Raw genomic sequence first — 27,319 nt, 5'->3', positions numbered from 1 at the left:
AGTCTTTATGATGAGAGGGGAAAAAAGAGCATAAAAATGTCCATGCTGTGTTATATCATGGGCTCTCCTGGTCCAATATCCCTGCTCTGATCCAGGCCAAAGTATCGTGGTTTAACCCCAGCGGGCAACTAAACCCCACACAGCCGATCACTCACTCCCCCGTGGTGGGATGGGGGAGAGAATCAGAAGAGTAGAAGTGAGAAAACTCTATCCCAGCCAAAACCAGGACACAAAGAAATCACTCAGTAGAGCAAAACTTCTACAAGATCTAATCTAAACTCCTGGATTTATTCTGTTGTTAACAGCATGGGTTTCAAAGTTACTGTAATTCAATTCACTTGTCAGAATTGCCTTGCAGGAACGGTTCCTGCAAGGGAAACTGGAAAGTTTTTCATTGCTTTGCAGTTTTCCCCAGAACATGTGGAAAATTCTTACAGCTCCTCATATAAAAGGAATATAATGCATATAAAACTGAACCAATCCACAATTTAAGAAACCTCTGCTGTGTCTCTCTTCACTTTAAGCATAATCTTCCTGATGTAATTTTTCTTTCCCACAAATGGGACCAAAATAAACCTTCACCACATTTTACAAGTCAGTAGAACTCAAAGGTTTTCAGCCATCTCAAGGGTACTGACTGACGTCATTTATGGCACAGGACTTTTTTCATACTGTACCGGAAGAAAAAAAAAAAATGCAGGTCAAGCTGAGAGATTAACTGTGGCCATAAGGATCTATTTCTATTGCCTGTTACTGTCATCCCAAGCACCCTCAAGCTCAGAAAAGTGGGATGTCATTTGACCGCTCTGCAAGAACCAGTGCAGACAGTAAAAGGGATGCGTGCATAACTACAGCATAGAAAATCATGAAAACCTCAAAGTGGTGCCCTCTGGCATTTGTACCTTAATGCTATTTAGAGGAATAATATCTGAGTCGCTTTGCTATATTGATCCATCTGTCTCCTGAAGTTCAAGTGGTGGAAGACCCTGCTGTACTAGGTACACATGTAGACACAACCAAAAGGTAACCACCTGTCACAAGGCTGTCCTCCTGCTGCTGCTCCCTGCCAACTTCCTCTCTACATGACCGGGTCTCCAGAAGGTGTTTGTGGTGACCAGAGCCAGGAGGGTTCTTGCCACCATGTGCTGTGACTGCAGACTCCAGACATCCTTCTGTCCCACGCCTGGTGCTGCAGGGGGCTGCTCTGCAGTGCAAAGGCTGCTGGACACTTGGAGGGGGTAGTTGCTTCAGATGCTGGTTTAGCTTACTGGAGGTGGGCAGTGGGGAGAAGAGAGAAATGGAGACGGCTGGTTCATCACGTCCTCAGCTGCAACTATGCTTCTTGGACAGGCTGCCCCCTTCCTTTCAATGGAAACTCAACTTGCCAGGCAGCGCTGGCTTCTGCTGCAGCTGCTCACCCTCTGGTTTACGTGCACATTGGTTGGTGTTGCCTGCGTGGAGAAGCAGCTGCTCTGAGAAAGGTTCATTATTACCGACGGAAAACACAAAGGCAAATATTTGTGTGTTATAAATGCAATACAAAAATTAAGTGCTGTTTAACCAGGTTGCACTATGGACTTGGGTAGGCCTCAGTCTGTACAACACAATAGCCTGCCTGCATGAACTTGTCCCTTTTTATGACTTAGTCTTCTTTGAAAACGGTCCAAAGTTCATGTAGTAGAAGAAAGACTTTTACTGGACCTCCGTGAGCAGCAATGGCTGAAAGTCGCAGGGTGGGCTGCAGGAGAGTCCTGCTCTGCAGGCTGCGCTGGCACCCAGGGCAGTCTGCTGTTGCGTCTGCTCCGTGGCAGGGTTTGGTGTGATGCTTCAGCTCTGGGGAAATGCAAGTTTCCTGATTTTTCTTTGTTTGCATGTCACCGCAGCATGCAGTCATATTTGTGACACGGTGCAAGGCACCGTGCACCAGAGGAGCAATGCCGACTTACGCCCGGCGCTCTGGGACACCCTGGTTTTTGTCCTATACCTATGCAGCCACCTCGGCTGCCCTTCGCAGTGCTTCCCTTGGTTACCTCTCTTGTTTGCCTTTTCAGGGTGTGAGTTCTCTGCACCGAGGGCTTGGCTTCGGTGTTTGTACAGCGCTTAGGATGTCGTAGCTGCAAAGAAAGCCAAAGAGTCATCAATCACCACAGGATAGAGCCCTGTCCATTTCCTACTGAAGTCAGGGGAGCTCTGCTCATGTGGGCCCGGGAAGGGAGCAAATATGTCCCCCCCAGCCAGCTGCCATCATGTAGGCTGCAGCATCCAACCCTCACCTTTATTCTCCCAGTCCTCTCCTGCCCACGACCCCAGCAGCATCCCAGCTGCGGAGGCACGTTTCCGCACACCGCTTGGCCAAATGTATTTGTGGTTGCTCCTCACCTCTTCCCCATGATATGCTTAAGAGAGAGGCTGGGGCAGGGGCTGCGGTGGAGGATGGCAGCGCAGCGGGCAGGCAGAGAGCTGAGACCTGGAGCTGCCTCTCAGCTCTGCAGAACCCGCTCGCTGCTCCCCTCTTAAAATCTAGATAAGAGAGACCAGGAAGGGCTGTGTTCGGTAAAAGAGCCAAGCTGGCTGGTTTAATCCACCCTGCAAGAGCCAATTAGCCAAGGAGAGGAGGGAAAAAAAAAAAAATTAAGTCATTTACCCTCACCACTTTGTGGCTACTCCAAAAGAAAAAAAAAGTATATAGGATCTGTTCAAGAATGACAAAGAACAACATTTGTGACTGCAGATGGGTGCAGAATATATTTAGTCAGTGGTCAAAGTGGAGGGAAAAGAAAAAAATCTTGTATGGAAAAAAAAATACTGTGAAGTTTTTTAGGCAACCCATTAATCTGGAATACAGATAGGGAAAAATGCGCTACTAGGTTCATATGAAGTCCTAAAAATTGCTTATGTAGCATGCTAGGGAATCTATTTTGAGCATGTTGTTTTGCCACAGCAAATAGTTTTGCCTTATGAGCATCGTGTTCTTCAGTAACTTTTCATTGTTCAGTAGCAAGAACGATGAGATGATTCCTTGAATCTGCTCTCGCAGGAAAAAAAAATTCTTCCCTGCAATACCACATGTAGTAAAACAGGCTGCTTATGGAAACGAGCCAAAGGCCGTTCAAATCAGGGAGGAATATTTCCACTGACTTGACTGGCCCACGGTCCCCGGCAGAGCTGGGTCCTTGTGGTGACACCTAAAGAGTAAATGAACCAATTCTCAGCCCAGTCCTGAGCCCTTCAATAAAAGCAGCAGTTCCTTCATGATGGAGAAGGTGCAGATCCGATCATGCAATTCTTACTGTAACTGACACCAAGGCAGAACGGTCTGTGGGTGTTACACGCATCCCCTCTATACGGCCACTGTCCAAAGTAAGGGCTACAGCCCTACCACTACCCTTCGTATTTCTGCCTGCAGAATATTCAGCATTTGTTCCATGTGGGATGCTAAAATCCAGGAGAAGGAAACCAAAGCAGAGTGTCAGGCAGTGAAAGCAGGGTTCCTCTCTTCTCTACAAGCTTTCTCGTTCTCCCTGGCAGCTCAGCTACGATTGCAGGGTCTCGCCTTGCACCATAAGAGATTAATATGTTATGCTCTACTCTGGGATCATGATGGAAGTAAAGGGTACATAAACATACAGATTTTTAAGCATAGAAAGTCCCTACTGAAATCCTAATGTGGAGTCCAGAAATAGCCCAGCCCAAGAAATTTCTCCTGGTCATTTCTTCATTAAGACTCAACTTCAGTTGATGAAGCATGGGAAAATAATCTGCTGAACTAAAATGGAAGAGGAGCATGCTCCCCATAAACGATTGTGTCTTTAGTGCCTTTTTTATTATTATTTTAATTGAGCATGAATGGGTGTAGAGTTACTCATGGCGAGTCATTGAGACTGTACCTGGAGTGGTGAGACTGCTAAGCTTTCCCCTGGAGCGGTACTATTGCACGTGTTTAATCTAGAAGATATTTGTTTCTGCAGGCCTTTTCACAGGCACATTTAGGTATTAGTGTTGGTAATGTTATTCTTCAGTTTTTATTTCTGCTTGTTATGAACCGTTGTCTTGCTGTCAAGCCTTTTTATTAAATATTTTGGTTTGGCTGGCTTTTGGGTTTCTACTCTCTGGTAGTGGTAGGACAAGGGGTAACGGCTTTAAACTGAAAGAGGGTAGATTTAGATTAGATATAAGGAAGAAATTCTTCACTGTGAGGGTGGTGAGGCACTGGAACAGGTTGTCCAGAGAAGCTGTGGATGCCCCATCCCTGGAAGTGTTCAAGGCCAGGTTGGATGGGGCTTTGAGCAACCTGGTCTAGTGGAAGGTGTCCCTGCCCATGGCACAGGGGTTGGAACTGGATGATCTTTAAGGTCCTTTCCAACCCCAACCATTCTATGATTCTGTGATTCATCTTTAAAATATTCTGATTAGTAGCTATTAGTCTTTGAATTACTGTGGCAGTGAGGACACATAGGTTAAAGCATTACGTTTTGCACCAAAGTTCAGACCAAGCAGGCAACACACAGACACTGGCGACTGCCCAGTCGATGAAAATGTTAAGATGTACCCTTTTGGTTGTTGTATGAAGATGACTTTGCCACTGAATGATGAATGCTCTGCACGTGACAGCAAGTTTTCAGTCCGCAGAAGAAAGCTGGCTGATTCACGTGTTCAGTCAGTAGCCATTTCAGCCCTGCCATCTATCACCTCTGTCATCTCCCATCTGATATACCTGAGGTTCCCGTCTGCCTTACCCCCACCACCCCGCTGCGAGAGTGGTCAGTGCAGCACTTCTCCTTCACGTCGTCTGCCAGCTAGAAATAACTCTGGTGGGTTTGAGATTGATGAATGGTCCTTCCTGTTGGCAGAGCAGCACCAATTGCTCAGGTGTTTGCTTTTTGCTGTGCGCTAAAACAGAGGGGCAAGGGGAATAGCCAGGATGGGGCTTTTAATGCTGTTTGTCTGCTTCCTGGCTGCCAGTTATGGTTTTCTCTTAATCTCTTTATTATCAGTTTTATCCCTCATGTTCTTTCTGGCCTCTTTAGGTATTCAGGCTCTAGAAGGGTTTCAAGGACCTATTTTTAAGAGTGAAATAATATTTAGTTTTTAGCTGTTGCCATTTCCCGGCTATATTTTACCACGTGGTGGTAGTTCTGTGATGTGGTTTACTGGTCACTGGAAAGTTGACATCACCAAAAGCATTTCATTCACAATCTAAGATTTTCACGATGAATTACAGACCTGCAGGCGAATAACTGGAATTGCACAGCTGTGACTTCTGTGCTGCTTTGATTGAATTTTTATCAACAGTGAAGACTGTCTATGAACGAACTCTTGCATTCAGTGTCCATGTGATTATGATTAAGTCTTTAACATAAGACTCCTCTTTCCCCTTATAAACTCACAGTTGTAAAAGCTTCCAGAATCGTTCATTGTGCACATTACTATTATGTGCCTCAACAGAGTGCCTGGGAGCACTGGCCACGGAGCAGTGTCCATCGAGAGCCGGATTCTATTTTTATTCTTAAATAATTTTTTAGGCAAGCCTCTGAAACTGGCAATGAGCTGAAGAAATCTGGTTTTCGCTTAGTGATACTGCTGACCCAAATCAGGTAGGAAGCTGGAGGGCTGTGGGCACACAACCGGTACCTGTGAGAGGAGAGGGAGTGGCTCACATTTGAAGGAGAAAAAGCAGCAGATGACTGCAGAGGCCATGCTAGCTGGATACCAGGGTGCTGTGCTTGCAGGGGCTACTTCAGATCAGGAAATGTTGGTCAAAGCTCAGTTCTCTTGACAAAGGCAAATAAAGCCCAAAATCCACAGAAATATTATAGTTCTACAGCAGGCAAGGCTAAGGACCTCAAAAGCAAGTGGTTTGAATAAACTTGGGCTCCAAAGTATAAAGAACAAGTGGTGAGCAAGGCAGGACACACCATAGTTGGCTCTCCCATAGGTACTTTGGGTGTGCAGTACTAAATGCAGAAAAAAATGTGCTTTGCTCAGTGAAATGATGACAGATGACTTGAATACTCTCCAGAAGCAACTACACTGAGCAAGAAGGTGTCATCTTAAGGTAGTTACCCCTTGACGTGTCCCATTACGTTTCAATTTTTGCACAACTAAGATTATTGCTAATGAGCAATCCCCACTGAGGCCTCAGGTTCTTGTTCAGAAGTGACATGGGAAAAAGACTGTGGAAACCCCCGAGCTTGTTCTTCCAGATTTTTTCTTTTAAAGGAAAGAGGCCCATGCAACTGTATCTTCTCTGAAATGTCTGTCTGAATGTTCATCTGAGCGAGAAAGTAATTTTAGCATCCATGACACACAGCTTCTGCTGCCATCCGATTGCTCAACGGCACCAAGAATAAATATTTCCTTAAGCCTGAGGATAGGAATCTGAATGCTGCTGGTTCCCCCTTCAGAAGCACCTGTGTGTGTGTTTTTTTCAAGGTCTGAGTAACACAGTGGTGCTTTGTAGCTCTGAGTCATCGAAGCTCTCCGACCCTACAAGCACACTCTTGCTTAGCGTCCTTTTCAACAAATGGAGGGGAAAAAAAAAAAGAAGCTGAAAAGGCTGCCTGCAGCTTGACACTAAAACACAGTCCTCCTGCAAACCTCGACATGAGCATGCCTGTTTTTCCAAAGAAGTCAATGGTGCTACTCATGTGCTTAACAGTAAGCAGGTGTTGGCGTGCTTTACCGAACTGGATCCACCAAGCCCAGAGGAGGTTTGTCTTTTTTTCCCCTGGATTCTTCCCCTGTCAGATGTACTTGTTCTGAGGTAATGTTAATCAAGCGGGAAAGCTGACTGCTTTTTTAGGAACTGGTGCAAACTTGTGTGCTTCATACACTTTTTAAATGGCAAATTAAATTTACAAAGGATACCTAGAGCCCTTTGCAGCACTCATTTGCAGGTGGTGGTGGTGTTTAATGAACAGCTTCACCAATAGCGAGACCATTAAAGAAAAGGTTTTCGTCTTATTTAATCACTTCAGAGGAGGTTGACACCTTCACATTCATCGAGGCCCCTTCTCTCTCTAGATAAGAGCTCAGCGATATCCTAATCGCTCTGACCCACAGGCCAGTGCACGATGAGAGGAAGGATGTTCCAGGGGTTACGGGGCGAACTTGAGACTTGGGAGACTTGGTCTGGTTTCCTGTCACCTCCGTAAAGCCAGCCGGCCTCCGGGTGCGAGTTCCTCATCTGCGAAATGAATTGCACTTCCCCGTCTCAGAAGGACACTGTGGTGGGAATGCGCTGGTGATGGCAACACGTCAGGTCCTTGTGCTGCCAGCAGCACGAGTACTTCTCAGCCCCCAAGGGAAGCCGATGTAAAGTTTGACGATGAGAGACACGCGGTCCCCTGGCAGAGGGTTAAACAAGGGATAATCTGACTTCAATGGGCTGTGTTAGCAAAAGGGCCCAAGTTGACTGGATCAGCTCCCACCCTAAGAAAACCCCAGGTTGCTTTTGTTTCCCTTCCTGTCCTCTCTCCCCCCAGCTTTCATGCTCGGCAGGTCCAGCCGGTCCACACCAGGCCAAAATCCTTGCCTTTGCGAGGGGGCTGGGCTCACGTGGGAGTTAGCACATGGACACCGAGAGCCTTGTCTTTATGTCATTGAGCATAAATCAAAGGAGGGAGTATTGCAGCTCTGTGAATGCGTTGGCTTGTGTGAAAAGGGGAAGGACACGGTCGCAGGAGAGACTACGTATTGACATAGAGTGTAGATTTATGCAGCTGCAGCTGTGAGGACACCGTAACAATAGCCCTCTTTATATGGTAAAGCAGGGAGGTACGAAACAATTTCCAAAAGGTGGCAGAGCAATTAGCCTGCTCCCCTCGCCTCCGTGCCAGGGGACTGCTGCTTCTCCTCAGGCTGAGTTGTGATTCTCAGAAATTATTCCAGACCCTTTAGCTGAACGCTCTTTTGCCGATTTGCATATCCTTCCTTAAAAAGGATGACTTTGCCCTTGTTTGACACTTCAGTAATTTTTTAGTCTTTTCTTCTAAAGCGGAACTATCAAACTGGGGCAAACGAGGAAGAAGAGGACGTTCTGTTTCAAAAAGCGAGTGACTGGACCTGTCGTTGGTCTCATTGCTTTTGTTGCCTTTTCGGATGCCTGGGAATAGGGAATCAGTTGCTCAAGACCTTCTCTCTGCTGCTCGGTCCTGCAACGTTGCCTCACCCCCGTGCTGGCCAGCTTGGTGTTTTAGCAGACACCGCCTGAAGTGCAGTACAGAAAATGAGCGCCTTCGATTACAGGAGCGTTTTCAGCGTTGCCCCTGGGACACTGAGCGGTGTCACTGTTCAGCTGCCAGGCTGGCCCAGCTTTCCTTTTCCTAGATTGCCTCTCGCCTTGCCAGCACTGATTGTTATCCTGTGCCCCTCCTGGGAGGTGCTGCGCAAAGGCAAAACACAGTCTTTGTTCCAAAAAACGTATAATCTAATCATGAGAAAAGTACTTCTAATGAATGCAAAGAAAGAGACAAGGAAACAGTGAGACAACAGAAGATTTCTTGCGAGACTGGACTCTTAAGTTGACCGGGGATTGCCGTCAGGGTAAAAAAAATGGCTATAAGGTGTTCATAACTTGCAAAAAGTACCTGACTTGAGGTACTTATTCTGTTCCAGACACAGCTAGTGCAGTTTTGGAAAACACAAGTTATGCATCAACCCGTGGCTCAAACTCCAAGCGAAAAGTTGGTGTTTTAAAGAAAAATTTCAACATTTTTGGTTGTCTTTAAGTTACAAGTCCCTTCCCAGCATTAGAAGACGACAAGGTGCTTAGGGAAAAATATTTTCTATTTAAAGAGATTGCTATTGCTGAAACTAGAAAAGGATGAAGGAGGAGAAAGCTTGGAGGAAACAAGGGAGAATGCTAAGTACAGCAATGAAAACCAGTATCAGTAGGCACAGGGCTGTCATATTATGCTATTAGATAACAAAAGCTCCCCTTAACCAGCAGCAGAAGCTTTATTGCAGCTTTCTCCAAGTAAATGAGATTTTTAACAACTATATCCAATAGTGAAGGATTCCTTGCTATGGCCAGATTTTGAATCATCTATTGCAAGATAGATGCATCTATCTATGCATCTATTGCAAGATCAACAACTGGTTGTAAAGTGTTGAGTTTGCCTGGAGGACCGCTGCTGGGAGACTCCTGGGCAGCCACAGCAGGGTCAGCAAGGGGCTGGGCACGGTGGTTGGCTGGCCAGGATCCCCAGCGCAAGCCATGCCCCAAAGGCCGGTCGAGGGACCCACGTGTGCTGGGCTGCGGGTGGGACCGCTGTGTGTACAGGCAGCCGAGAGCAGGGGAGGGGGATGTGGAGGCCCATAAGAGCTAGAGGCCACACTGCTACCTGCTTTGCAGGTGTAACAGTTTCAGGTGGTGGTGGTGGGGGGGTTGTTCTGGTTTTTTTGAGAAGCAAAAAGCTGTTGGCTTAATTGTATCACCTCTCTGGATGGCTGCCTCAGTTCCATGAGACCATCTCTGCAGGACACAGTGGGAGCCATAAAAAGCTGCAAAATTAAAGTCCAATATTTTGGGAGGCTAGCCAGGAGTATTGTGTATCCCAGTGGGAAGCTGGGAACTTCTTTTTCAGGAGTATAAATCGTTCACCTTACTTGTTTGCTTAATTCTATACATTAAAACTGTCAGTTATCCAGTCTTGGTCTGAGATCTTATCTGTGGAAAAGGCTACAGAAGTATCTTTATGCCAATTTTTTTTTTTACAATTGTTTTCAAGTCATAGATTTCAAATAATAGAGTACTGTAAGAAAAGATTATATAGCAGGCCAAAAGTTCATGACAAATTCCAAGATTGTGTTAGTTTTTTGTCACCTGGTTGTATTGCAAGTCCCTGTGTGTACAGCATCAAGTACGTATTCTTAGCACGTCTACAAAGTGCCTTTGAAGTCATAAATGTTGGGTAATTTTTACTGCTTAGCTATCCAAAATGCTACACAGAAGAAAAGTTTTCCTCCTCTCTGCCAGCACTGTGACTATGTAGGTCTGAAGCTCTCCAGGTATATTGGTTCTCATGTCCTCTCCCTTCTTCTCTGCTCCAGTTGTCACTACAAATCACTCCGCCGTGTGAAAGCGAACAACACTATGAATACTCTGGACGGTGCTGCACAAAGTGTGAGCCAGGTATGTGAGCACTGGGCTGTACCGGCTTCATAACTGAAAAGCTCCTTAGAAACAGCTCTGTGAGTCAGTAAGGCAGCTTGCTCTTGTGACTGTGCTAATCTATTGGCACATAGCCTCGCAGGTGCATGATTTCAGGCTTACGAGTGCCGTCTAGTGCTGGAGTGGTCCTGCTGACCTCAGCAAAAGCCATAGCAGCTATTTTGTTGGGACAGCACTTAACCACTGCGGGAGTCAGAAAGCAGCTTGATTCTTGTGCACGTAGATAGGGCTGCTCCCGGGCCATAAGCTTCATGGCTGTTTCAGTGCCACACTAAACGGGGGCCAGACTGAGGAACTGAAAAGCTGTCAGGAAGAAATGGTTGTCCACAGCAGTGTTAGCCCAAGCTGTTATTTCTCCTAAGCTCCTTAGCTGGTGTGCAATTTGTAAATGACCTACTTGTCCTTCTCTCATTCACAGGAAAGTATATGTCTGCTAGATGCACTGGTACTTCGGATAGCGTGTGCCAGCCGTGTGGCCCAAACGAGTATATGGATGTCTGGAATGAAGAAGATAAATGCTTACTACATAAAATATGTGATCAAGGTGAGCTGTTCACACTGAAGAACCTTTTAATACAAATTAGTGAAGCATGAAGATGGGAAAGTGGATCTAGGGAAGCTGTTTTATTCAGGTACCCAGCACTGGAGGCTGGGCTTGCAGGAGAGCCTGGCAGAGAGGGAGGTCCCCAGACAGCAGAGGTTTGGTGCTGTGCTGAGCACCGCGACCATAGTCTCCATGCTGCTGATAATTATTCCCTTCACTGGGGCCATTCACTCCTGTGAGTTGGACCTTAAAGGCTGTCCTTTTGCCCAGTATACTGTGCATTCACTTCCCCTAACATGTTTGTTTCACCCTTGCAAAAGCTCTCTTTATTTTCTACCGCAGCGACAAGGAAAAGTATTGCTCAGGAGTGCAATTAGTGAGCAGCCCCATGCTGATCAAGGGTCTTCCATGCTTCTTGAAAGATAACGTTTCCTCTAACATGAATGGTTTTGCATCTGGCATTCAAGCAAAGCAAATAGGTAGAACAGGAGGTTCATAAACTTGAGGCTTATTATCAAAGAGATTTTTATGTCCATCTATTTTCTCTTTTAGGGAAAGCTTTGAGAGAAGTGAACCCAGGGAACAGCACGTTTCAGCGGCAGTGTGCTTGTACGATGGGCTACCACTGGAATGAAGACTGCGACTGCTGTCAGCGAAATACCATATGCGCTCCAGGATTCGGAGTCGAGCATCCTGGTAAGATGCAGAAAGGGGACACACGAAGTGAAATGCCCAGCTCAGGCCTACAGGATGAGGCCAGCATCATGTGGGTTTTGGCATCAGAGAGGATACTTTAGACTCTCAGATGATTGTCAACAGAAGATGCATATCTGAGTTATCATTACTACTGCATATAACCCTCCTGGACTATTTGCATTTTGAAGGCTTCCGCCTCTGTAGTGTAAATAGTATCTTGGATCAAGTGACTTTTGCAAGATATCACATGGATATGGCAATAGTCACAAGGTGTTCAGTGCATTTCTAACGTTTGCTGAGGTGTCTGTGCATCACTAGTACATGCATTGCTCCAGTATTCAGAGAAGTGGTCCATTGGGGATTGTTGCTGAGGTTGGATTTGAAATCAGTTTTTGTCCAATGACTTTGCTTTGCTATTTTATAATGTTATAAGCAAGTTAAAAGTGACTAACACCTTTCAGGTAGTGCAAGTATTCTTTCTTTTAGATGATTTGTAATGCAAAGATTTATTACAGACATTTAATTTAGTCCTAAGTCTGATCAAAAAGAAAATGCAGGTGTTTTGTGGGTGGAAAATAGAGACGATCAAGTTCAGGGTTGTAATGAACATTGGAAACAGCTGTGCCAAGCACAAGGAATCCCAAAAAGCAGCACCTAGTAGAGTACTGGAGGATGAAATGCTGCATGGGCCTGGAGCACAGTGGTGCTGTTTTTTCTCCAGTCTAGCAAATCCTGATGCAGCATTTTGTTCCCTGTGGCTTCACAGAAGTGACAATACCAGTTAGCGTCGCTGTCTGTGGCATAGCATCAACACGAGGAAGTTAATGGAAGGGGAAGGATATAATAGCTGCATGTTATTTTACAATAACTGCAAATGGCTCCTGGTCATTTCTCATTTTGATCATGTAGATAAGTGCTCAGGTGAGACTAGCATACTTTTTCTGCTTACATGTGACTGTCATTGTTGCTGTAATGTCATCTAACATCCTTCTCTCTTCAGGGAAGCTTTCGGGGGGGGAGGGCAGGGGCGGGAGTGGAGTGGGAGTATGGGGAGCATAGTCACCTTCCCCTTACCTGAAAGGAACTCACAGAAACCCAGCTATGAAGTTTTGCCTCCTTTACTACACACAGTGCAACAAGACAAGGACACAATGTGTACACCATGTCCCAGAGGCTACTTCTCGAAGGTCGCTTCATCCACCGACGAGTGTAAATCCTGGACCAAGTAAGTCCCTGTATCTTGCAAAAGGACTACGTTAGCCACAAGGCAGGGAGAAGCTTGGGCGAAAGCATTTTTCAGTGGGGTGTTTCAGGCTGTCTGCGGAGCGCACAGAGCATCTCTGTTGGCTGTGCAGCAATAAAGGCGTCCTCACACTGGAGCTTGAATTCTCCTGGGGGGGAGCAAGAGAGAGCAGTAACAACAGAACTGCTGAGCTAACATAGCTGAAAATGAAGAAGGTATCTGAGGTTCTTAAGGGTAGAGAAATGCAGGATAAATGTTGTACATTACAGCAGAAAGTACTACTTTGCATAAGTGTAGGAGCCACGACAACCTCCCTCTGTGAGAACCTAGCCTCTTTGTCTTTCTTTTTCAGCTGTACAGCTCTAGGAATGGCAGAAATAGTGTCTGGGACTGACAAGTCAGATGCCGTTTGCACAGAACGGAAAATGCCTGAGCCATCGGAAGACGGTATGTGTCCTCATACAGATTACCTGTTAGAAAGTACCAGGGAGGAGGAGGGATGTGTTTACTAGGGTTTTTGGCTGGCTTAACTCCATTCCCATTGTGGGTGACTGCAGGGGGAGCAGCTGTAGACCAAGACAGTGCTCTTGGAAAATCCCACCTTTAAACATTACTTTAAGCCTGGCAGCTCTAGGGCCCATGTCCACTACTAAGCAGAGCTTTACACCTCCCACTGAAACTGCACGGCAAGCAGCGTTGCTGTTATACCCATGACCTCCATCACATTTACAGTTTTATTTTTGCAGCCTGCTGATTTCCATACACACATTATCTGTATCAAGGCTAGCAGCTTCTCTCCATGCTTCTTTTATAGCAGTGGATACAGTCTCAGCTGAACGTAGCTCTCCCTTCTTGCCCACTGCCCATTTCCCTCTCCAATGTGGATATGGTACCAGGGAGGCTGCTTGCCTGGCATGCAGTGATCCTTCATAACCTGAGATAAAGGACAAATTTTGCCAGCTGAAGTCTATAGCCTCCATGAGAGGTATGTCCCCCCTCCCCTGAGGGAGAGCAAGCACAGCCCATGGTCTGCTGGCACCTTGCAAGGGGACTTTGAGGAGCATGACTGGATCACACCTCTCTGAGACACCAAGACTCTGGTTTTTACAGAGATGGCTCGGTACTGGGTACCTTCAGTAAGGTTGCTTGTCACAGAACTGCATGAGTGCTAGAGCTGTTGTCCTTACTATAGAAACTGAAAATGAAATAGGAAGGGGAAAAAAAAAAAACCTCTCCTGTGGAAAAGCAGGTAAAATGAGCAAAGATTGTCATACTGCTGAGTACCAGCTGCACGTTGATGGCACTATCTTTTTTACATCCTGCAGGAACAAACAGGATCTTATACGTGTTGATTGTCATCTTGTTTTTTGTGGCACTAATTGGTATTGTCATCTTCATCGTATACTACAAGAATAAGGGAAAAAAGCTGACAGGTATGTAATAGCTAATGATATTTGTGAATGTGACAACTGCATGGCTCTCTGTGCACTCTGGTTTCATGGGTAACCACCAGGTTAAGAAACTCAGGAGTTATTTTGGAAGTTCTGTGCTATCCCTATATCTGTCCATATGGGTAAGCTTTAACTAGTGCAAAGCCAGGCTTCAAATTCCTTGCCTCTGGGCAAGGAGCATATTACACTTGTGCATAATGCATATCGCTTGGTATCCTCCTGCAGCCCTGACGGTGGGGTGGCCGCCCTCAGGGCGGACGCAACCGCTGCGTGGGTGAAAGAAGGCTGGTGCTGGTGGCTTTTATAGCAGCACGGCTGCTCTGCACCACGTGGCACAGCAGACCCCTTGGCCGAGGGGAAGCAGGGAAAGACTTACAGGGCTTTTACCACCTCCTGTCTCCTTCCCCCCACTTTCCCTCCTCCCCTGGAACCTGCCTCTGGACAGGTGAAAATATGGATTTCAAGACAAAGGCCTGATGCGTATTCGAAAACATGAGGGAGGCAATGTTTTTGGCTGATGGCCGAAGCTCTGATGAGGTATGGAAGAAATACTAGAAGGAAATAGAATAAACAGTAAAAGTAGAAAAATGGAAAAATTCTAGCAAAGGCATACTGGACAACAGTGGGGCACTGAACATACTATGAATACAATGGAAATACCTTCAACAGTTACTCAACTCTGTGTTAAACCCTGGATGTCCTTAGTTAGGAGTTAGGACATACCCATATTTTTCTGTTCATTTTTTATTTTTTCCCCCTACATATGGAAAGCTTTTCCTAGTGTAGTTTTTCCATCATCTCCTTTCCCAAGCCCTAGCAATTTATGAAATGTTTTGGGAGCAGTGGAAGGGAAGACAGCAACCCTCTCTTGTAAAGTGTATTTCAGCCTGTGTTTTAGAAATAGGCTGCCTCTGCCACACTAAACATGGGTTGTGCTAAATCTGGAATTCCTGGGATGGGCTGGAGGAAATGGTGACTCTCCGTGCAAACCAAATACTTACAATGCGAAGCAGGTTAGCGGGGAATGCTCTTTATTTGACATTTCTATTGCCCTGCTGCTCTGCAGTGACAGTCCTTCATTGCCTTTGCGTGGTAGATCCTGCTAACCGGAGCCCCTGAGACTTGCAGGCTCAGGAAGAAGCTCTGCCTGCTTGGGCACTGATGGTAAATGTGCAGGCTTAACATCAGAGGAACAGAGTCATTCCTGGGAACTGGCAGTGGCTACATAGCTGATCTATCTTCAGACATACAAAACCAGCACAAGCTTCAAATGTACATGAGACCTGAGCCCTACAAAATCTCCTGGAAGTATAAACAGAAAACAAGAATTGCTAACTCTATTAAGTTAGCAATAAGTAATAGAGTTTGCTAACTCTATTAAGCGGCATACTTTACCGTAAAGCGTTGTTGGACTTAAAGCTTTTCCTTGGGAGATACTCTGATTAAGTGAATTTCCCCATTAAGTACACCCTGATGAAGTGGAATATGCTGTATTTGAGCCTGCCATCCCATGGCTTCAGTGGCTTACCCTCTTCTCTCCAGGCTCCTCACTCCTGTCTGAGAATGGTCTTTGGGCCATCCATGTGACTTCTCTTGAAATAGACCGTATGGCTGCAAGCGGGTCGGGATCGGGCCAGTCATAGCTTGGTGTGACATATGACCAGGAAAGAAACCCCATTTGATGTGGCACACAGTTTAACCGTGGTCTATTTTAGGAGCTTGGAAACATTTGTTCCACAGAAATATATCCCTGTTCCAGTTACAGTGAATCCTCAGCTAGACCGACGCTGAGACACTTGAACAGTCAGTAAAAACAGTCTTGCTGGTTTTCATTTAATATGATATTGTGGATTGTGAATGTCTGTGGGTGTTTAGGTCTGTGGTTAACTTCAGTGCCTGCTATACGTTACAGCTACTCTTTTTGTTTTCCCTACAGCAGATCTACAGAATTGGGCTAATGAAGTGTGCAGCCAAATAAAAGGAACAAAGGTAAAGTCAAAGACGCTAACATCTTCTCTCTGATTTATGTTTTCCTTGTGGCATTCCTGACACCCCTCCTGAAGCAGACTCCACGTTAATGTTGGCTAGAAAGCAAGTTTTGACTTCCTCAAAAAATGCTTGCAGCTTTGGCTTTTTCAGTCTGGTTTTCTGTAAATGTGAGGCGTATGAAATCACTGTTCTCAAATAGCTTCTGAACCTGCTCTCTGGTTTTGGCCAGTTTTAACAGTGGTAAAAGTCTCTGTGATGATTAAATATTTATGAGGAGAAAGTTAAACATGAGCCCACCGGTTGCTGAACACCTGAGACTGCCTAGGAGAGAGCCTTTCTAAATCTTAAGAGCAGGAAGAGTTTAGTTCAGTTTGCCCCTTTTTACATACCAGAGTCCTCACAGGGGAGAAACCTGGATTTGGGGCAATGCCAAGAATGCCAGACGTGCAAGGCATTAAGCACAGAGCCATCAGATGAAGAAACTGGTGGTGAGACCCCTTACTCCTAGTGCTCGCAGAAATCCCTCTTGTCCATTCGGCTGTGAAAAAAGTAAGGCCTTACAAGAGGTTTTGCTCTGGAACAGCCCCAGATTGCATGCTTGAAACACTTACATGGGGGCACAGGTTCAAGTTCATGTGCACTGCCTGCTTCACGCCATGGACATGGACTGAGGTGGCCCAGGTGCACGCTCTCCCCACCACCCTGCCTAGGAGCATTGTCTAGCTTAGCTGTTGAAACACTCAAATTCCATTGCAACAAAAAACCAAACCTACCTTTTTGAGCAGGCAGTTCCTCTTTTGTCTCGTAAGTGTTCATGCAAGCTCCTGCATTGGCAGCTGCTCGGATCCTCCAGGACAGAGGAGTGAATCAACAGCAATTAGTGGCTGGGAGCATTTACACTCTCTCCTCCATCCTGGAAGATCTGAACAGACGCTGGAAATGAAAGGTAGCAGTTCCCAAATACCCATCATTACAGCACCACTTGCATGAACCGAAGGGAACCCTTGAAGTATTTCCCAACCCTTCTTTTGTGGAGCTGCCACCAAAAATATAGCTTTACTTTGACAAGGACTGGCAATGGGATATCATGGGCCTTAACATTTGTTGTCCTAACATTTTCAGGTTAAAGCAACCTTGCCTGTGTGACTTCTTTTTTCCTAGCCTGTCTTGGGCCCTCTGAATCAACCCAGTTTCTTTCTTTAATCATTACTGATAATAAAGATTCTGCTCCCAGTAAGGCCTTCACAGCCCTTCGGACACATAGATGATTTGGGGGTTTCCAAACCCTGTATGCAGTTAGGTAGGTCTTATTGATGGTCCATAACGAACAGCAGAATCCAGCAACTCTTCTAGGTTTATTAACTCTCAACTGCCTTCTTAAGAACTAGGAATAGTCCTCTCCCAAAATTAAATGTTATTGCCCCCCAGACCACCAGATTTTTTTCTGAACACCCACTGAGCCCAGCATCACAGTTTCAAAGCAGAACAGAATCACGCTTCAGCACTCAAATACAGTGGTGCTGCTCAACCTCAGCAGCTCCACACCGAGGAAGAACTGAGATCTGCCTGTTCTTTCTTTGTCTAGAAAATCACCTTCTGCTGATCTGTGTATCAAACACGTTTTTCTTTTGGGTTTCTTTCAGGAGCCCCCAAGGGATGCATTTGTTACCATGGACACGACAAATGCTGCTGTTCCCCAGACCTCTGAAGGTGTGTGTCTGCTGGGCCCTGATGGCTCTCCTGCCCCTGGAAACTCGTGCTGCACCAGCGGTCGCGCTCCTTGCAGGACCGGGAGCCCCGGCACGGCACCGTGCAAGGCGGGAGGGAGCCTCCAAGAGTTTTCTGTGGTAACTGAGACTGATGATGACCATTTCCCACCAGTTCCCACGGAAAATGAATACATGGATAAGGATCTCAATACCACTGATTATTTATCTTTACTGAGTCGGACTGCCAGTAAAACCGTGTCGTCATTTTCAGAACCAATGGAGGCAGGGGAGAACGACAGCTTAAATCAGTACTTTTCAGGGATTGGGAGCACAGAGGACGTATCGGTCTCTCAAGGCTCTCACCCTTCCTCCGACACAGATGGGGCACATGCTGTCACGGACAAACTTCTTCAGAAAGCTTGCCAACGTGCCCACAGTTGCCTGAAGGAAACAGGCAATAAAGACACAGATCGTTTTGCAACAAACTATGACTCAGAGAAGGTGTGTGTGAGGTGTGGCGTTTCGTACAGGGAACCTCCCAGAAAGTGGAGCAAACCCTGTTGTGCTGTGGCTGACAGTGCCTCCACCTCCCCAAAAACTGGATCCTGTGCACAGTGCACCTGTGGCTTGAATATTCTCTCTGCTGGTCAGAGCACTCTAGCCAGTGATCATGGTATGGAAGATGCATCTTCGTATAGTACCAACATGAAGTACCAGAACACAAACAGAAGCACTTCAGGGACAAACAGCAGCACTTCAGACCTCCCTCCAGCATCTGGTAAGCCCATTAGGCTTGACCGGTACACAGTCGTATAGGATTACTCTCTGTGCTAGCTCAGTATTATTCAGAGGGTCTGATTTAGGAGAAGGAGAGAAGAATAAAATGATGCCTTTTCACTTAATTGCCCTGAAGCTAATCTGAGAGACAAAAATGAAATAACAAGGCCATTTGGTTTGTAGTGAATTCTGCAAATAGGATGAGCGCAGTGAGGGACCATTGTCCTGCCCTGATCTAACCAGCAATGCAGAACCCATCTTCTGGCTGTCACTGCAAAGGCCAGGCAGTTCTGTTACTGAAGTATTTTGGGGATAGCAGGTGTGTGTGTTGGAGAAAACTTAGAAGGAGGAGCATACAGGGGCCTAGAGGCTGAGTCAAGAAAGGATGCATAACGCTCAGACAGATGATTTTCCAGTCAACAGTCTGCATGCACATTTTTGCCATTAGGTTTAAGTTCAGTTACATTTATACGGCGGTCAGTGAAACTCCAGCTGGAGCTGTAACCTGGTGGCCACGGCTGGGTCTAAGAGATTATGTTCAATTTTCTGCTTTTAGCTCTTTATCTTTGTTTTAATTTGCTAGGATATAAGCATCCACCTAAAAATAATTTCATACAGACATTGTTTCTCCATACACAAGCGCTCTGTCCCCTAAACACCTCTGAAACACTGTCGCCAATTTACTAATTGAGTAAATGTATCAAAATTGTCAAATGAAAGCAGGGAAAAAAATCGGTGAAGCAAAACTAACAGAAGGGAAGTTATGACATGTCTTTTCTGGATGAAACCTTCCTCCCTCAGACTTTTTTTCAGTATAAAAGTCTGCAATCTGCCTGTCATGTGTTATTAGTCATTTTAGATTATAATCTCTTTAAGTCAGATGCTCTATTTTTATTTATGTCGATGCACTGCCAAGCATAATGAGACCTTAGTTTTGACTGGGACAGCTAAGTATTACTGTAATACACACAGCAGTCGTAAGCAGTTGCCCTTCTTTAAAACCACGTCGTGCCTTAAAGTTTCTTACGGAGACATTCTTGTCAGTCCGCCAAAGCCCAAAAGCAACACTTTTGAAGGCCCTTCCCCTCTCAACATGCATGCCATGTGGGAATCTGAAAGTGTGTAGCATTCGTCTTTCTAAAAGCAGATACTCCTGCTGCTGCTTCGGTTTCCTGAAATCCTGACACAGTTTCACTGCCTGGTCTGTACAAAATTCAGTAGTAGTAAAGAGAACACAGATTATCTTTTGTTGTTGTTGTTGGAAGGTGACTCTGAGGTACAACCGAAAGTCAAGTCATATTTTGTACTGCAGAAGTACTGCTTTTCTTTCTAAATCTGACATGAAGAGGAAGAGAAAATATTAAGGAGCAATAGGGCAAACAGGAGAGCTTGGATTTAAGCGATGAGCTAGAAAGTGCCATCTTAGATCTGCAGCACAATTCTTTATATGGGATTTTAATTGTGTCTGTGCCTTCGGGTATGTACATGCTATAGTGCCATCTGGTGAGACCTGAGCACAGATACAGCATTCCGAATTTGCCATTTTTTAGGCAGGACTGCCAGCAGGTACTGACTGAGCTGTGGGCAGTATGAGAGTGTGGGTTAGTTAATCTGTAGGTAACGTGGCTTGCTGGCAGAGGTTTTTTTCTGTCCGCAGAATGGCCATGCCCCCTGGTGACACCTGGTTGCATGAGGAGTGAGATAGGGTTTAGCCATAGCTTCCACACTGAAGCACCCCAGCCATGCTGGGGCTGCACGTGGAGCTGCAACGGCATCAGTCATTTTGCAGGGCCTTGTGAAACACCCAGATGGAATAAATGTGCACGCAAAATAACTTTCTGTAAAGCTTCTCAAAGCAACTGAAGCCACCAGGCTTTGCACACAGTCATGCTAAGACAGAATGGTACAAAAGAGGGTGGATGAAGAGTGGGAAGAAAAAAGCCATGGGTAATTCCATGAAGTTTTGGTTTTAGTTCCCCAAGACTCAGCATGACAACAGAAATTGCAACATCTGTCTCTCCTGTGAAACAACCCTAGAGGACCAAAGTAAACCTCTGGACGAGTGCCACTTACAGGGATCATCACCAGAGATGGAGGCAAACCTTCAAGCACTCTTTCAAACCCCCCAAGCCTGGAGGCAGTCAGAACATGAAGCGTCGGTTCATGACCACCTCAAGTCATGTGTAGGGCTACAGCATAAAGCATGAGTGCAGGAAGACTTAGGTGACTCATGATTAGGAATGGTTTTGCAGAGCCTTTCACTTCCAGATCCCAAAGCAACCCACTTTGGCAGCGACAAACAGTCCTTACCACCTAGAGGCCATTATATGGCTCAGAGAAAATTAATTGCCTGTGTTGTTCCAGTTCTTAGTGAATAATTACCACAAAAATTAACCTGTCGTTGTAATTAATATCATCAGGTAGTCTGAAGACATCAAAAGGCTGAAACGTTGCAGAGAATGAGGCCTTCACTTATCTTCTGAAGGTGTCCCTTGTGCTTTCCAGGTTCTAAGCACATCTCTTAGCGCAGTCCAGGAAGCTCTTGTGTTCATTTTCTGTGCTTTTGGGCCTCAAATATCCTTTTGTTTCAGCACGGTGTCTTCAGATTTGCTAGCCACATTCAACTAAACATTATAAATGTATTAATCTGCTCTTTTTTTTCCCCTCCTCCCCACTGTCACATATATTTCTAAATTCTTGATCTTGTACTGAGCACTGGTAAACTTTTCCGCAGTACCTTTTGAGAGTGACAGGCAATCTGTATAAAGGCAAACAGGTTTTTTTTGTACTCCCATTATGCCTAACAGTTGTGTTGATGGCAAAAAGCCAAACCAAATTGAACACAGGGGAAGCAACTGGCAGGGAAAAAACTCCTGCAGAGAAAACTCTTATTGACACCTCATGTTAATCAACAACACCTGGAAAGAAAGCAAAGAGCTAGCAATGCAATGGTTTAGCTAAAATAAATAGGATTGCTTGAGGGGGGCTTTTAGAGATGCTTGAGTACTACTCAGACTCGGTTATGAGCAGGCACAGGTCCTAACTCAGCACAGCTGGAGCCCAGTGTCCATTGCTGATGTGCAAACATCACCCGTGGCCGCTAGGAAAACAGCATTTCTCTGGGCTGGGCCATGCTTAGCTGCAAGGAAAACGGGAACATCTCAAGTGTTGAGGAACGTAATGAGGAAAGGCACAAAATGTCTAAAAGGTGTCGGATCAGTCCACAAGTAATGATTAAGTAAAGCACCGCAGGAAAAACATCTCTTAGGAAAAGTGTTCATAGGCTAGGAAGATTTTTTTTTTTTTTACTTGGTTGCTTTGGTTTGTTTAATTTTCAAACTTTAACAAGTTTGTTAGTTTGTTGTTGCAAGTTTGCTCTCAGTTATTTTCTTTCTGCTCTGAGGGAAGTCTATTAAATCCCAGAGCCTGGTCCTGCTGTCACTTGAGTCAGCAACCTCGTCCTTCAATGGCAGAAAGATTGAATTTATACTGAAAAATCTCTAACCACAGGCAGACTGACTGAAACCATAACTCCGTTAGGTTGCTATAATATAGTCTGGAGTCTTCACTGCAGTCATTTTATATCCAGGTAAATCCATGAGGGCACTAGGTGAGTACTGGAGCGTACCTACATGGAGGATCAGGACAGCATGAGACAATCATATAAACTCCGTGTCATTTGGACACTGTGTGACACTGTCTGACATTGTCTTTCAATATTTATTCAATAAGCCTGCTACCTAGCCCACACAGTAGGATTGTTTGTTTACCAAAGGGGAAAAAAACACCAATGTGATGCCTGGGACTGTAAAAAAAAAAAAAAATCTAATAATTAGATATAATGACCAGTTCCTCACAAACCATGGGCAGAGGCAGTTTGGATGCAGTTTGTGCATCGGGCAGCACGGGGAGCGTGAGATGGTCATGCTCTCTCTTGCTTCCCAGAACACAGCTGAGAGAGAAAATGTTTCCAGGCCTTCCAGACAGGCTCCCTGTGGATGACAGGCTTCAGCCTGAGGAGGCAAAAATGGAAATAATGAAAAGGTCCAGTGGAAGGCATTGATTATAAGAGCATCCTCGTGTCACGGGGAAAAAATAATGGAACAAGAGTAAAGCCACCACAGCGGATTAAGTTCGCTGCACTAAACATCTGTCTCGTGAGGGGAAAATATTAATCACGTGTGTCTCTCTTCTCCCCCCTCCTTCCCCAGGAAATGTGACTGGAAACAGTAACTCCACCTTTATCTCGAGTGGACAAGTAATGAATTTCAAGGGCGACATCATTGTTGTCTACCTTAGCCAAAACTCCCAGGAGGGGGCAATGGCCTCGGGGCCGAGCGAGGAGAACGTGGGCAGCCCGGTGCAGGAGGAAAACCTCAGCCGCTGCGAGACTTTTGCCGGCAACGCCCAGCACTACAAGGAGAAGTGTGCCGAGCTGCAGGGCACCGGCCTGGTGGCGGGGAGTGGGGGGCCGCGGCGGACCACCGGACCCCTGGCCCAGGAGCGGGGCCCGTCCTGCTGCGGCCAGGCCTCGCAGCCCGTGCAGGAGGAGGGGAAGCTGGGACACTCCTCAGAGAAAGTGTTGAACTGAGGCCAGCCGGTGTCCTTGCTGCGGGCCGGGGCACTGACGGGCAGCCCGCGAGAGGGTGCGGGGCTGCCGCGGGGCTGCTGAAATCCCGGGTGTCGCGACAGATTCGGAGACTGTTGCCGCCCTGGTGTCTCCCGGGAAATTTTACAGCTGGAAAGGACCCTTGTGGCACACGTGTCGGTGATGGTGCTCTTGCTGAGGAGGTTACCGGTGGGGACAGGCGCACGCGTGAAGCCGGGCATGCTGCCCCCGTTGCAGAAGAAGCGGCAGGGCGCTCTCCTCTCCCTCGCGGGGCGGCGGGCTCCCCGCCTGTCCCCCGCTCCCTGGCACCTCTCCTCCGCAAGCGGCAAAGGAGAGTTGAGGAGATCCTTTGGGCCGGGGACTTTGTAAGGAGGAGAGTAGAGTTGCTGGCTGGGTGCAGGGGGTGCTCCCGGAGAGGGGACAACATGGCGGAGGACCACACTGAAAGGGGCCCCTGAGCTCTGCCTCGGGGTTTTCTTTTTGCAACTAAGCTGCACGCATTTTGCTGGGTTCTTGGGCCTCCTCGATGCCTCTGGTGGTGGAAGGAAGCAGTGGCCATGGTGGCCGCTGAGCCTAGTGCTAGTGCTGCTGCTGACCTTTGCCTGCCCATGGGGATCGGGCAGGCGGCATCAGCCCTTCCCATCAGCCCTTCCCATCTTTCCCCAAGGCAGCAGATGCTCCAGTCTGAAACCAGTGCCAGAGCCAAGACCCTGGTCTGTCCCTTATTAACTTGTGGGTATGAATAGGTGTAATGCTGTCCCAAGTGCATGACAACAGGCAAAATAGAGCTGATATGCCTTACAAGCATATCAGATTAATCCTGAGCAAAGACTGTTTATAGTTTCGGACCCTGATTCACCTCTGCCTTATTGCACCTCGCCAGAGGAACTCAAAGCCCTAAAGATGTGACGTGTGCCCGGCACGCTGCTGCATGAATAACATCACTGAAGTTTAAGACACAGAGCTGCTAGCAGGTGGAGGAAGGGTCTACAATAACCAGCTGTGGACGTTTCCTGAGTGATAGGAGAGGGAGTGATTACCCAAAGATGGAGAATTTGGTCAGGGTCAAACACATGTTCCTTCATCTGCCCAAACAATTTCATCATTCCCTCTGATATTTTCATTAGCAAGCAGAGCTTTACTTAGGTAGCATGAAGCTATTTCCAGAGCTCGGCCTGTCTGAGCTGAAATTAGAGTGTAGCCACTGTCACACTGAGAGCTGATAAGCAATGGGACCAAAGGGTTGGATTTAAAGAATAATAGTAATTGCAGTTAGAAGGGAGTCTCAGCTACTCAGTTGGCTTTGGTTCAGGTCCTGTATCCTGCAGCCTCCTCCAGACAGCCATTGTGGAGAGAGAGGTGAAAGGAACAGAGACTCAAGGAACTCCAAAGAGGAAAAGATAAAATTTTTAATGATTTCCTGACAAGGGGTAATTTTCTGACATTCTCCTGCACATGTGAGCGCTGCAGGAGGCTATCTTCAGTCTGAGCCTTCAGGAAGGTCCGTGCTGTGTTTCCTGTCAGACAGCAAAGGGACCTCTTATCTAGTGTAATCTCATCTGCCCTGACGGAAAAGATCTCTGGTAAGGAGGGCTCCTCTCCAGGGAGGTTTTTAAAGCTGAGGGGTTCACTGTGTAGCTGCTCTGTTTGCAATAGTACTGCTCTGCGGGTAAAGAGCACCTATAAAGCTGACAAAGTGACCACTGTGTCATGATGAGCTTCTCATCCATAAAACAAAAGGATGGGCTTAGCCACCTTCACCTCTCAGGAGAACAATTCTGCATTATTTATATATCTGGCATATAAAGTTCAGCACAGACATGCAAGACTCTCTTGGGTGGCTGGCAAAAATGGCGCATGAACAACCAGTCTCCCTTTCACCTCTGCACGGCCTTCAGAAAACTAGACCATCCTAGCCTAGACTCAGCCAGGCAGGTAGGTTGTCCCATTCAGTGTATGGCCCAAGCTACCTCTGCTTCTTTGAAGGTAACTGAGGTATTCTGTGGTATTCTTTTGTCTTTCCTGCTGGATCCTTTAACAACCTCTTTCTAGCCTCTTCTGGCCTAATTCTGTATCCCCTAGGCCTTGGTGCAAAAGGGACAAGGAGACAGAGCCACCATCATGTTCATGCAAGGTGGTGCAGATATTTTCCCACTTCATCTTCACTTTTTGAGTCATATTTTCCTGGAAAGCATTCAACTAGCCCCACTTACAGGGCAGGAGGGACTGAATTCTTGTGTTCGGCTTTGGGTACACTACCTGTCTGCAGGTCTTTCTCCTCCTCCTTCTCCCTCTGCAGCTTCTTTCTTCCCATGGTTTGTATCTGCCACCAGAGAGCAGGCTTAAAATCCTGATTGCAGAGAAGACAATGGGAAGTTTACTACGTGTCCTCAGTGAGGACACGTTTTTCACTCGCTGAATCACAGGATCCTACTGAGCAAGGATTGAAACTAGGATCATCAGCAAGCCTGAAGAAATGGGTCATAATGATCTCAGCACTGTGGCCGCTTCCTTATGGGAAATGCGATGCACCAACAGATCCGATTCTTTTTTTTCCTCCAGAGTCTACCCAAAAGTGAAGAAACCATATCACACTCATCAGCATGCTGCACGTTCCCTGGGTCTCTGCCTGGCTGCTTAGACATGGACCCCAAAAGGAATTCTTTATCCTCATGATTTCACTTGTCGTCAGTTTGGAGGTGGGACTGGTTTTTAACATGTGTTTGTACAATGGGGCCCTATGCACTGGGCACTAATTTGGAGGCTTCTGGCTGCTATTGTAATACACATAATTAATGATAATAAAAATCTTAAAGATCTACTTGAGTGAAGATTTTATACAAATTAATGAAGAGAATCAAATACATTATTGTATGCCCATGCTCATTTTGACCAAAAAAAAATCAAATGTGAATATAAAAACATTCCTGGTTAGGCTTTTGTAACATTTTTTGTATGTAGAATAGTTTTAACAAAAAGTGCTTCCCTTCCCCAGTATGTGCTGCAATAATGCACAAGTGCATCCATGCACACATGTGGAACTGAACAGGAGCTCTTGTAGATCTGATGTGGTAATGTTTTACTGCTGAGAACTGGACACTCATTCCAACTCATTCCTGAAGTCTCCTCCGGCACAGCATGTGTTTTTACAAGTCTTTCAGTCTGAGGAGTCACAACATGCCTTATCCACAATGAATATAGTAGGTGCTCTTGAAACACAGCCACATCAGGCCTGGAAGGGCAGCAGTAATTCTGCATATAACCATGGGAAACGAGGAGCAGTATTTTGCTCGAGGGCACTGGAGCAGCCCTTCTTATCCCCATGGAAAACAATATGGTATTAAAGATCAATATAGACAATAACTGCTGTTAATCTGTGTACTTTGCTACATGTTCACATAGAGATTGGAAATCGCTCTGCAAAGCTTACAGCATACCTGGGAGCAGCATCACTAAAATGTTGTAATTTCTACTTGTCCATTCAGGTTCCCTTCCTTTTATCATATTGATGGTATCTGAGCAACTACGCCCCTGTGTCTATTATAAAACAGAACCTGCTGAAGGATGTCTTTGTGCTAATCAGGTATTTAATAGAGCTATAGTTTTATCAGATACTTCCATTCCAATTAGGCAGTGGAGCCCCCTCACCACCACCCTTAAAAGCCATCTACAATGACTGAAGAATTCACTTCTGGCAGCACATGATACTGGACATGGTAAAATGGCTGCAAATTCTTTGTGTGGAAAAGTTATTTTTTGGAGTATCTAGTATATATTATTAATAGACAATAATAGTCACTGGAAAATTGAAGGGTATTTGACCAAGCTGTCTGAGGTTTCTTGCAAGGAATGCTGAACCACTCCAAACCCTATAAGCTAGTTTTCCAAACCTCCTTCCAAATGGCTGTTGCCCTTTCCAGTCCATCAGGGATACTTTTGACCCAAAAGGCACATGCTAGGGCAACCTCCCCACAGCCTGCCCAGGGCGCTGCTTTGCAGCACTCTCGCTTGGAGATGCACGCACCGCAGAGCTCTGCCTGGCAGTATTTGGCCTATGAGGATTCCCACCCCCTGCTCCCCAGGATGCTAAATGTCAACGATTCACATTCACCTTGGCTGAGCTGCAG

The 27,319-nt window shown here is 46.2% G+C and overlaps 1 protein-coding gene across 1 annotated transcript in view; it reads left to right on the top strand.

Annotated features, from left to right (window-relative positions):
• The window catches only part of TNFRSF11A (TNF receptor superfamily member 11a), a 29,301-nt gene extending 3,307 nt beyond the window's left edge, over positions 1-25,994 (top strand). Inside the window, exons 2-10 of the mRNA XM_075493970.1 lie at positions 10,054-10,135; positions 10,593-10,718; positions 11,271-11,414; positions 12,546-12,639; positions 13,010-13,104; positions 13,983-14,090; positions 16,045-16,097; positions 17,741-18,584; positions 22,795-25,994. Coding sequence (XP_075350085.1) covers positions 10,054-10,135; positions 10,593-10,718; positions 11,271-11,414; positions 12,546-12,639; positions 13,010-13,104; positions 13,983-14,090; positions 16,045-16,097; positions 17,741-18,584; positions 22,795-23,174 — 1,926 coding nt within the window. The 3' untranslated portion in view covers positions 23,175-25,994. The remainder of the gene's footprint in view (positions 1-10,053; positions 10,136-10,592; positions 10,719-11,270; positions 11,415-12,545; positions 12,640-13,009; positions 13,105-13,982; positions 14,091-16,044; positions 16,098-17,740; positions 18,585-22,794) is intronic.
• The last annotated feature ends 1,325 nt before the right edge of the window (positions 25,995-27,319 follow it).

The sequence above is a fragment of the Mycteria americana genome, chromosome 2, assembly GCF_035582795.1.
Source record: "Mycteria americana isolate JAX WOST 10 ecotype Jacksonville Zoo and Gardens chromosome 2, USCA_MyAme_1.0, whole genome shotgun sequence".
In the NCBI taxonomy this organism is placed as follows: domain Eukaryota; kingdom Metazoa; phylum Chordata; class Aves; order Ciconiiformes; family Ciconiidae; genus Mycteria; species Mycteria americana.
This window is presented reverse-complemented; position numbering and strand designations above follow the sequence as displayed.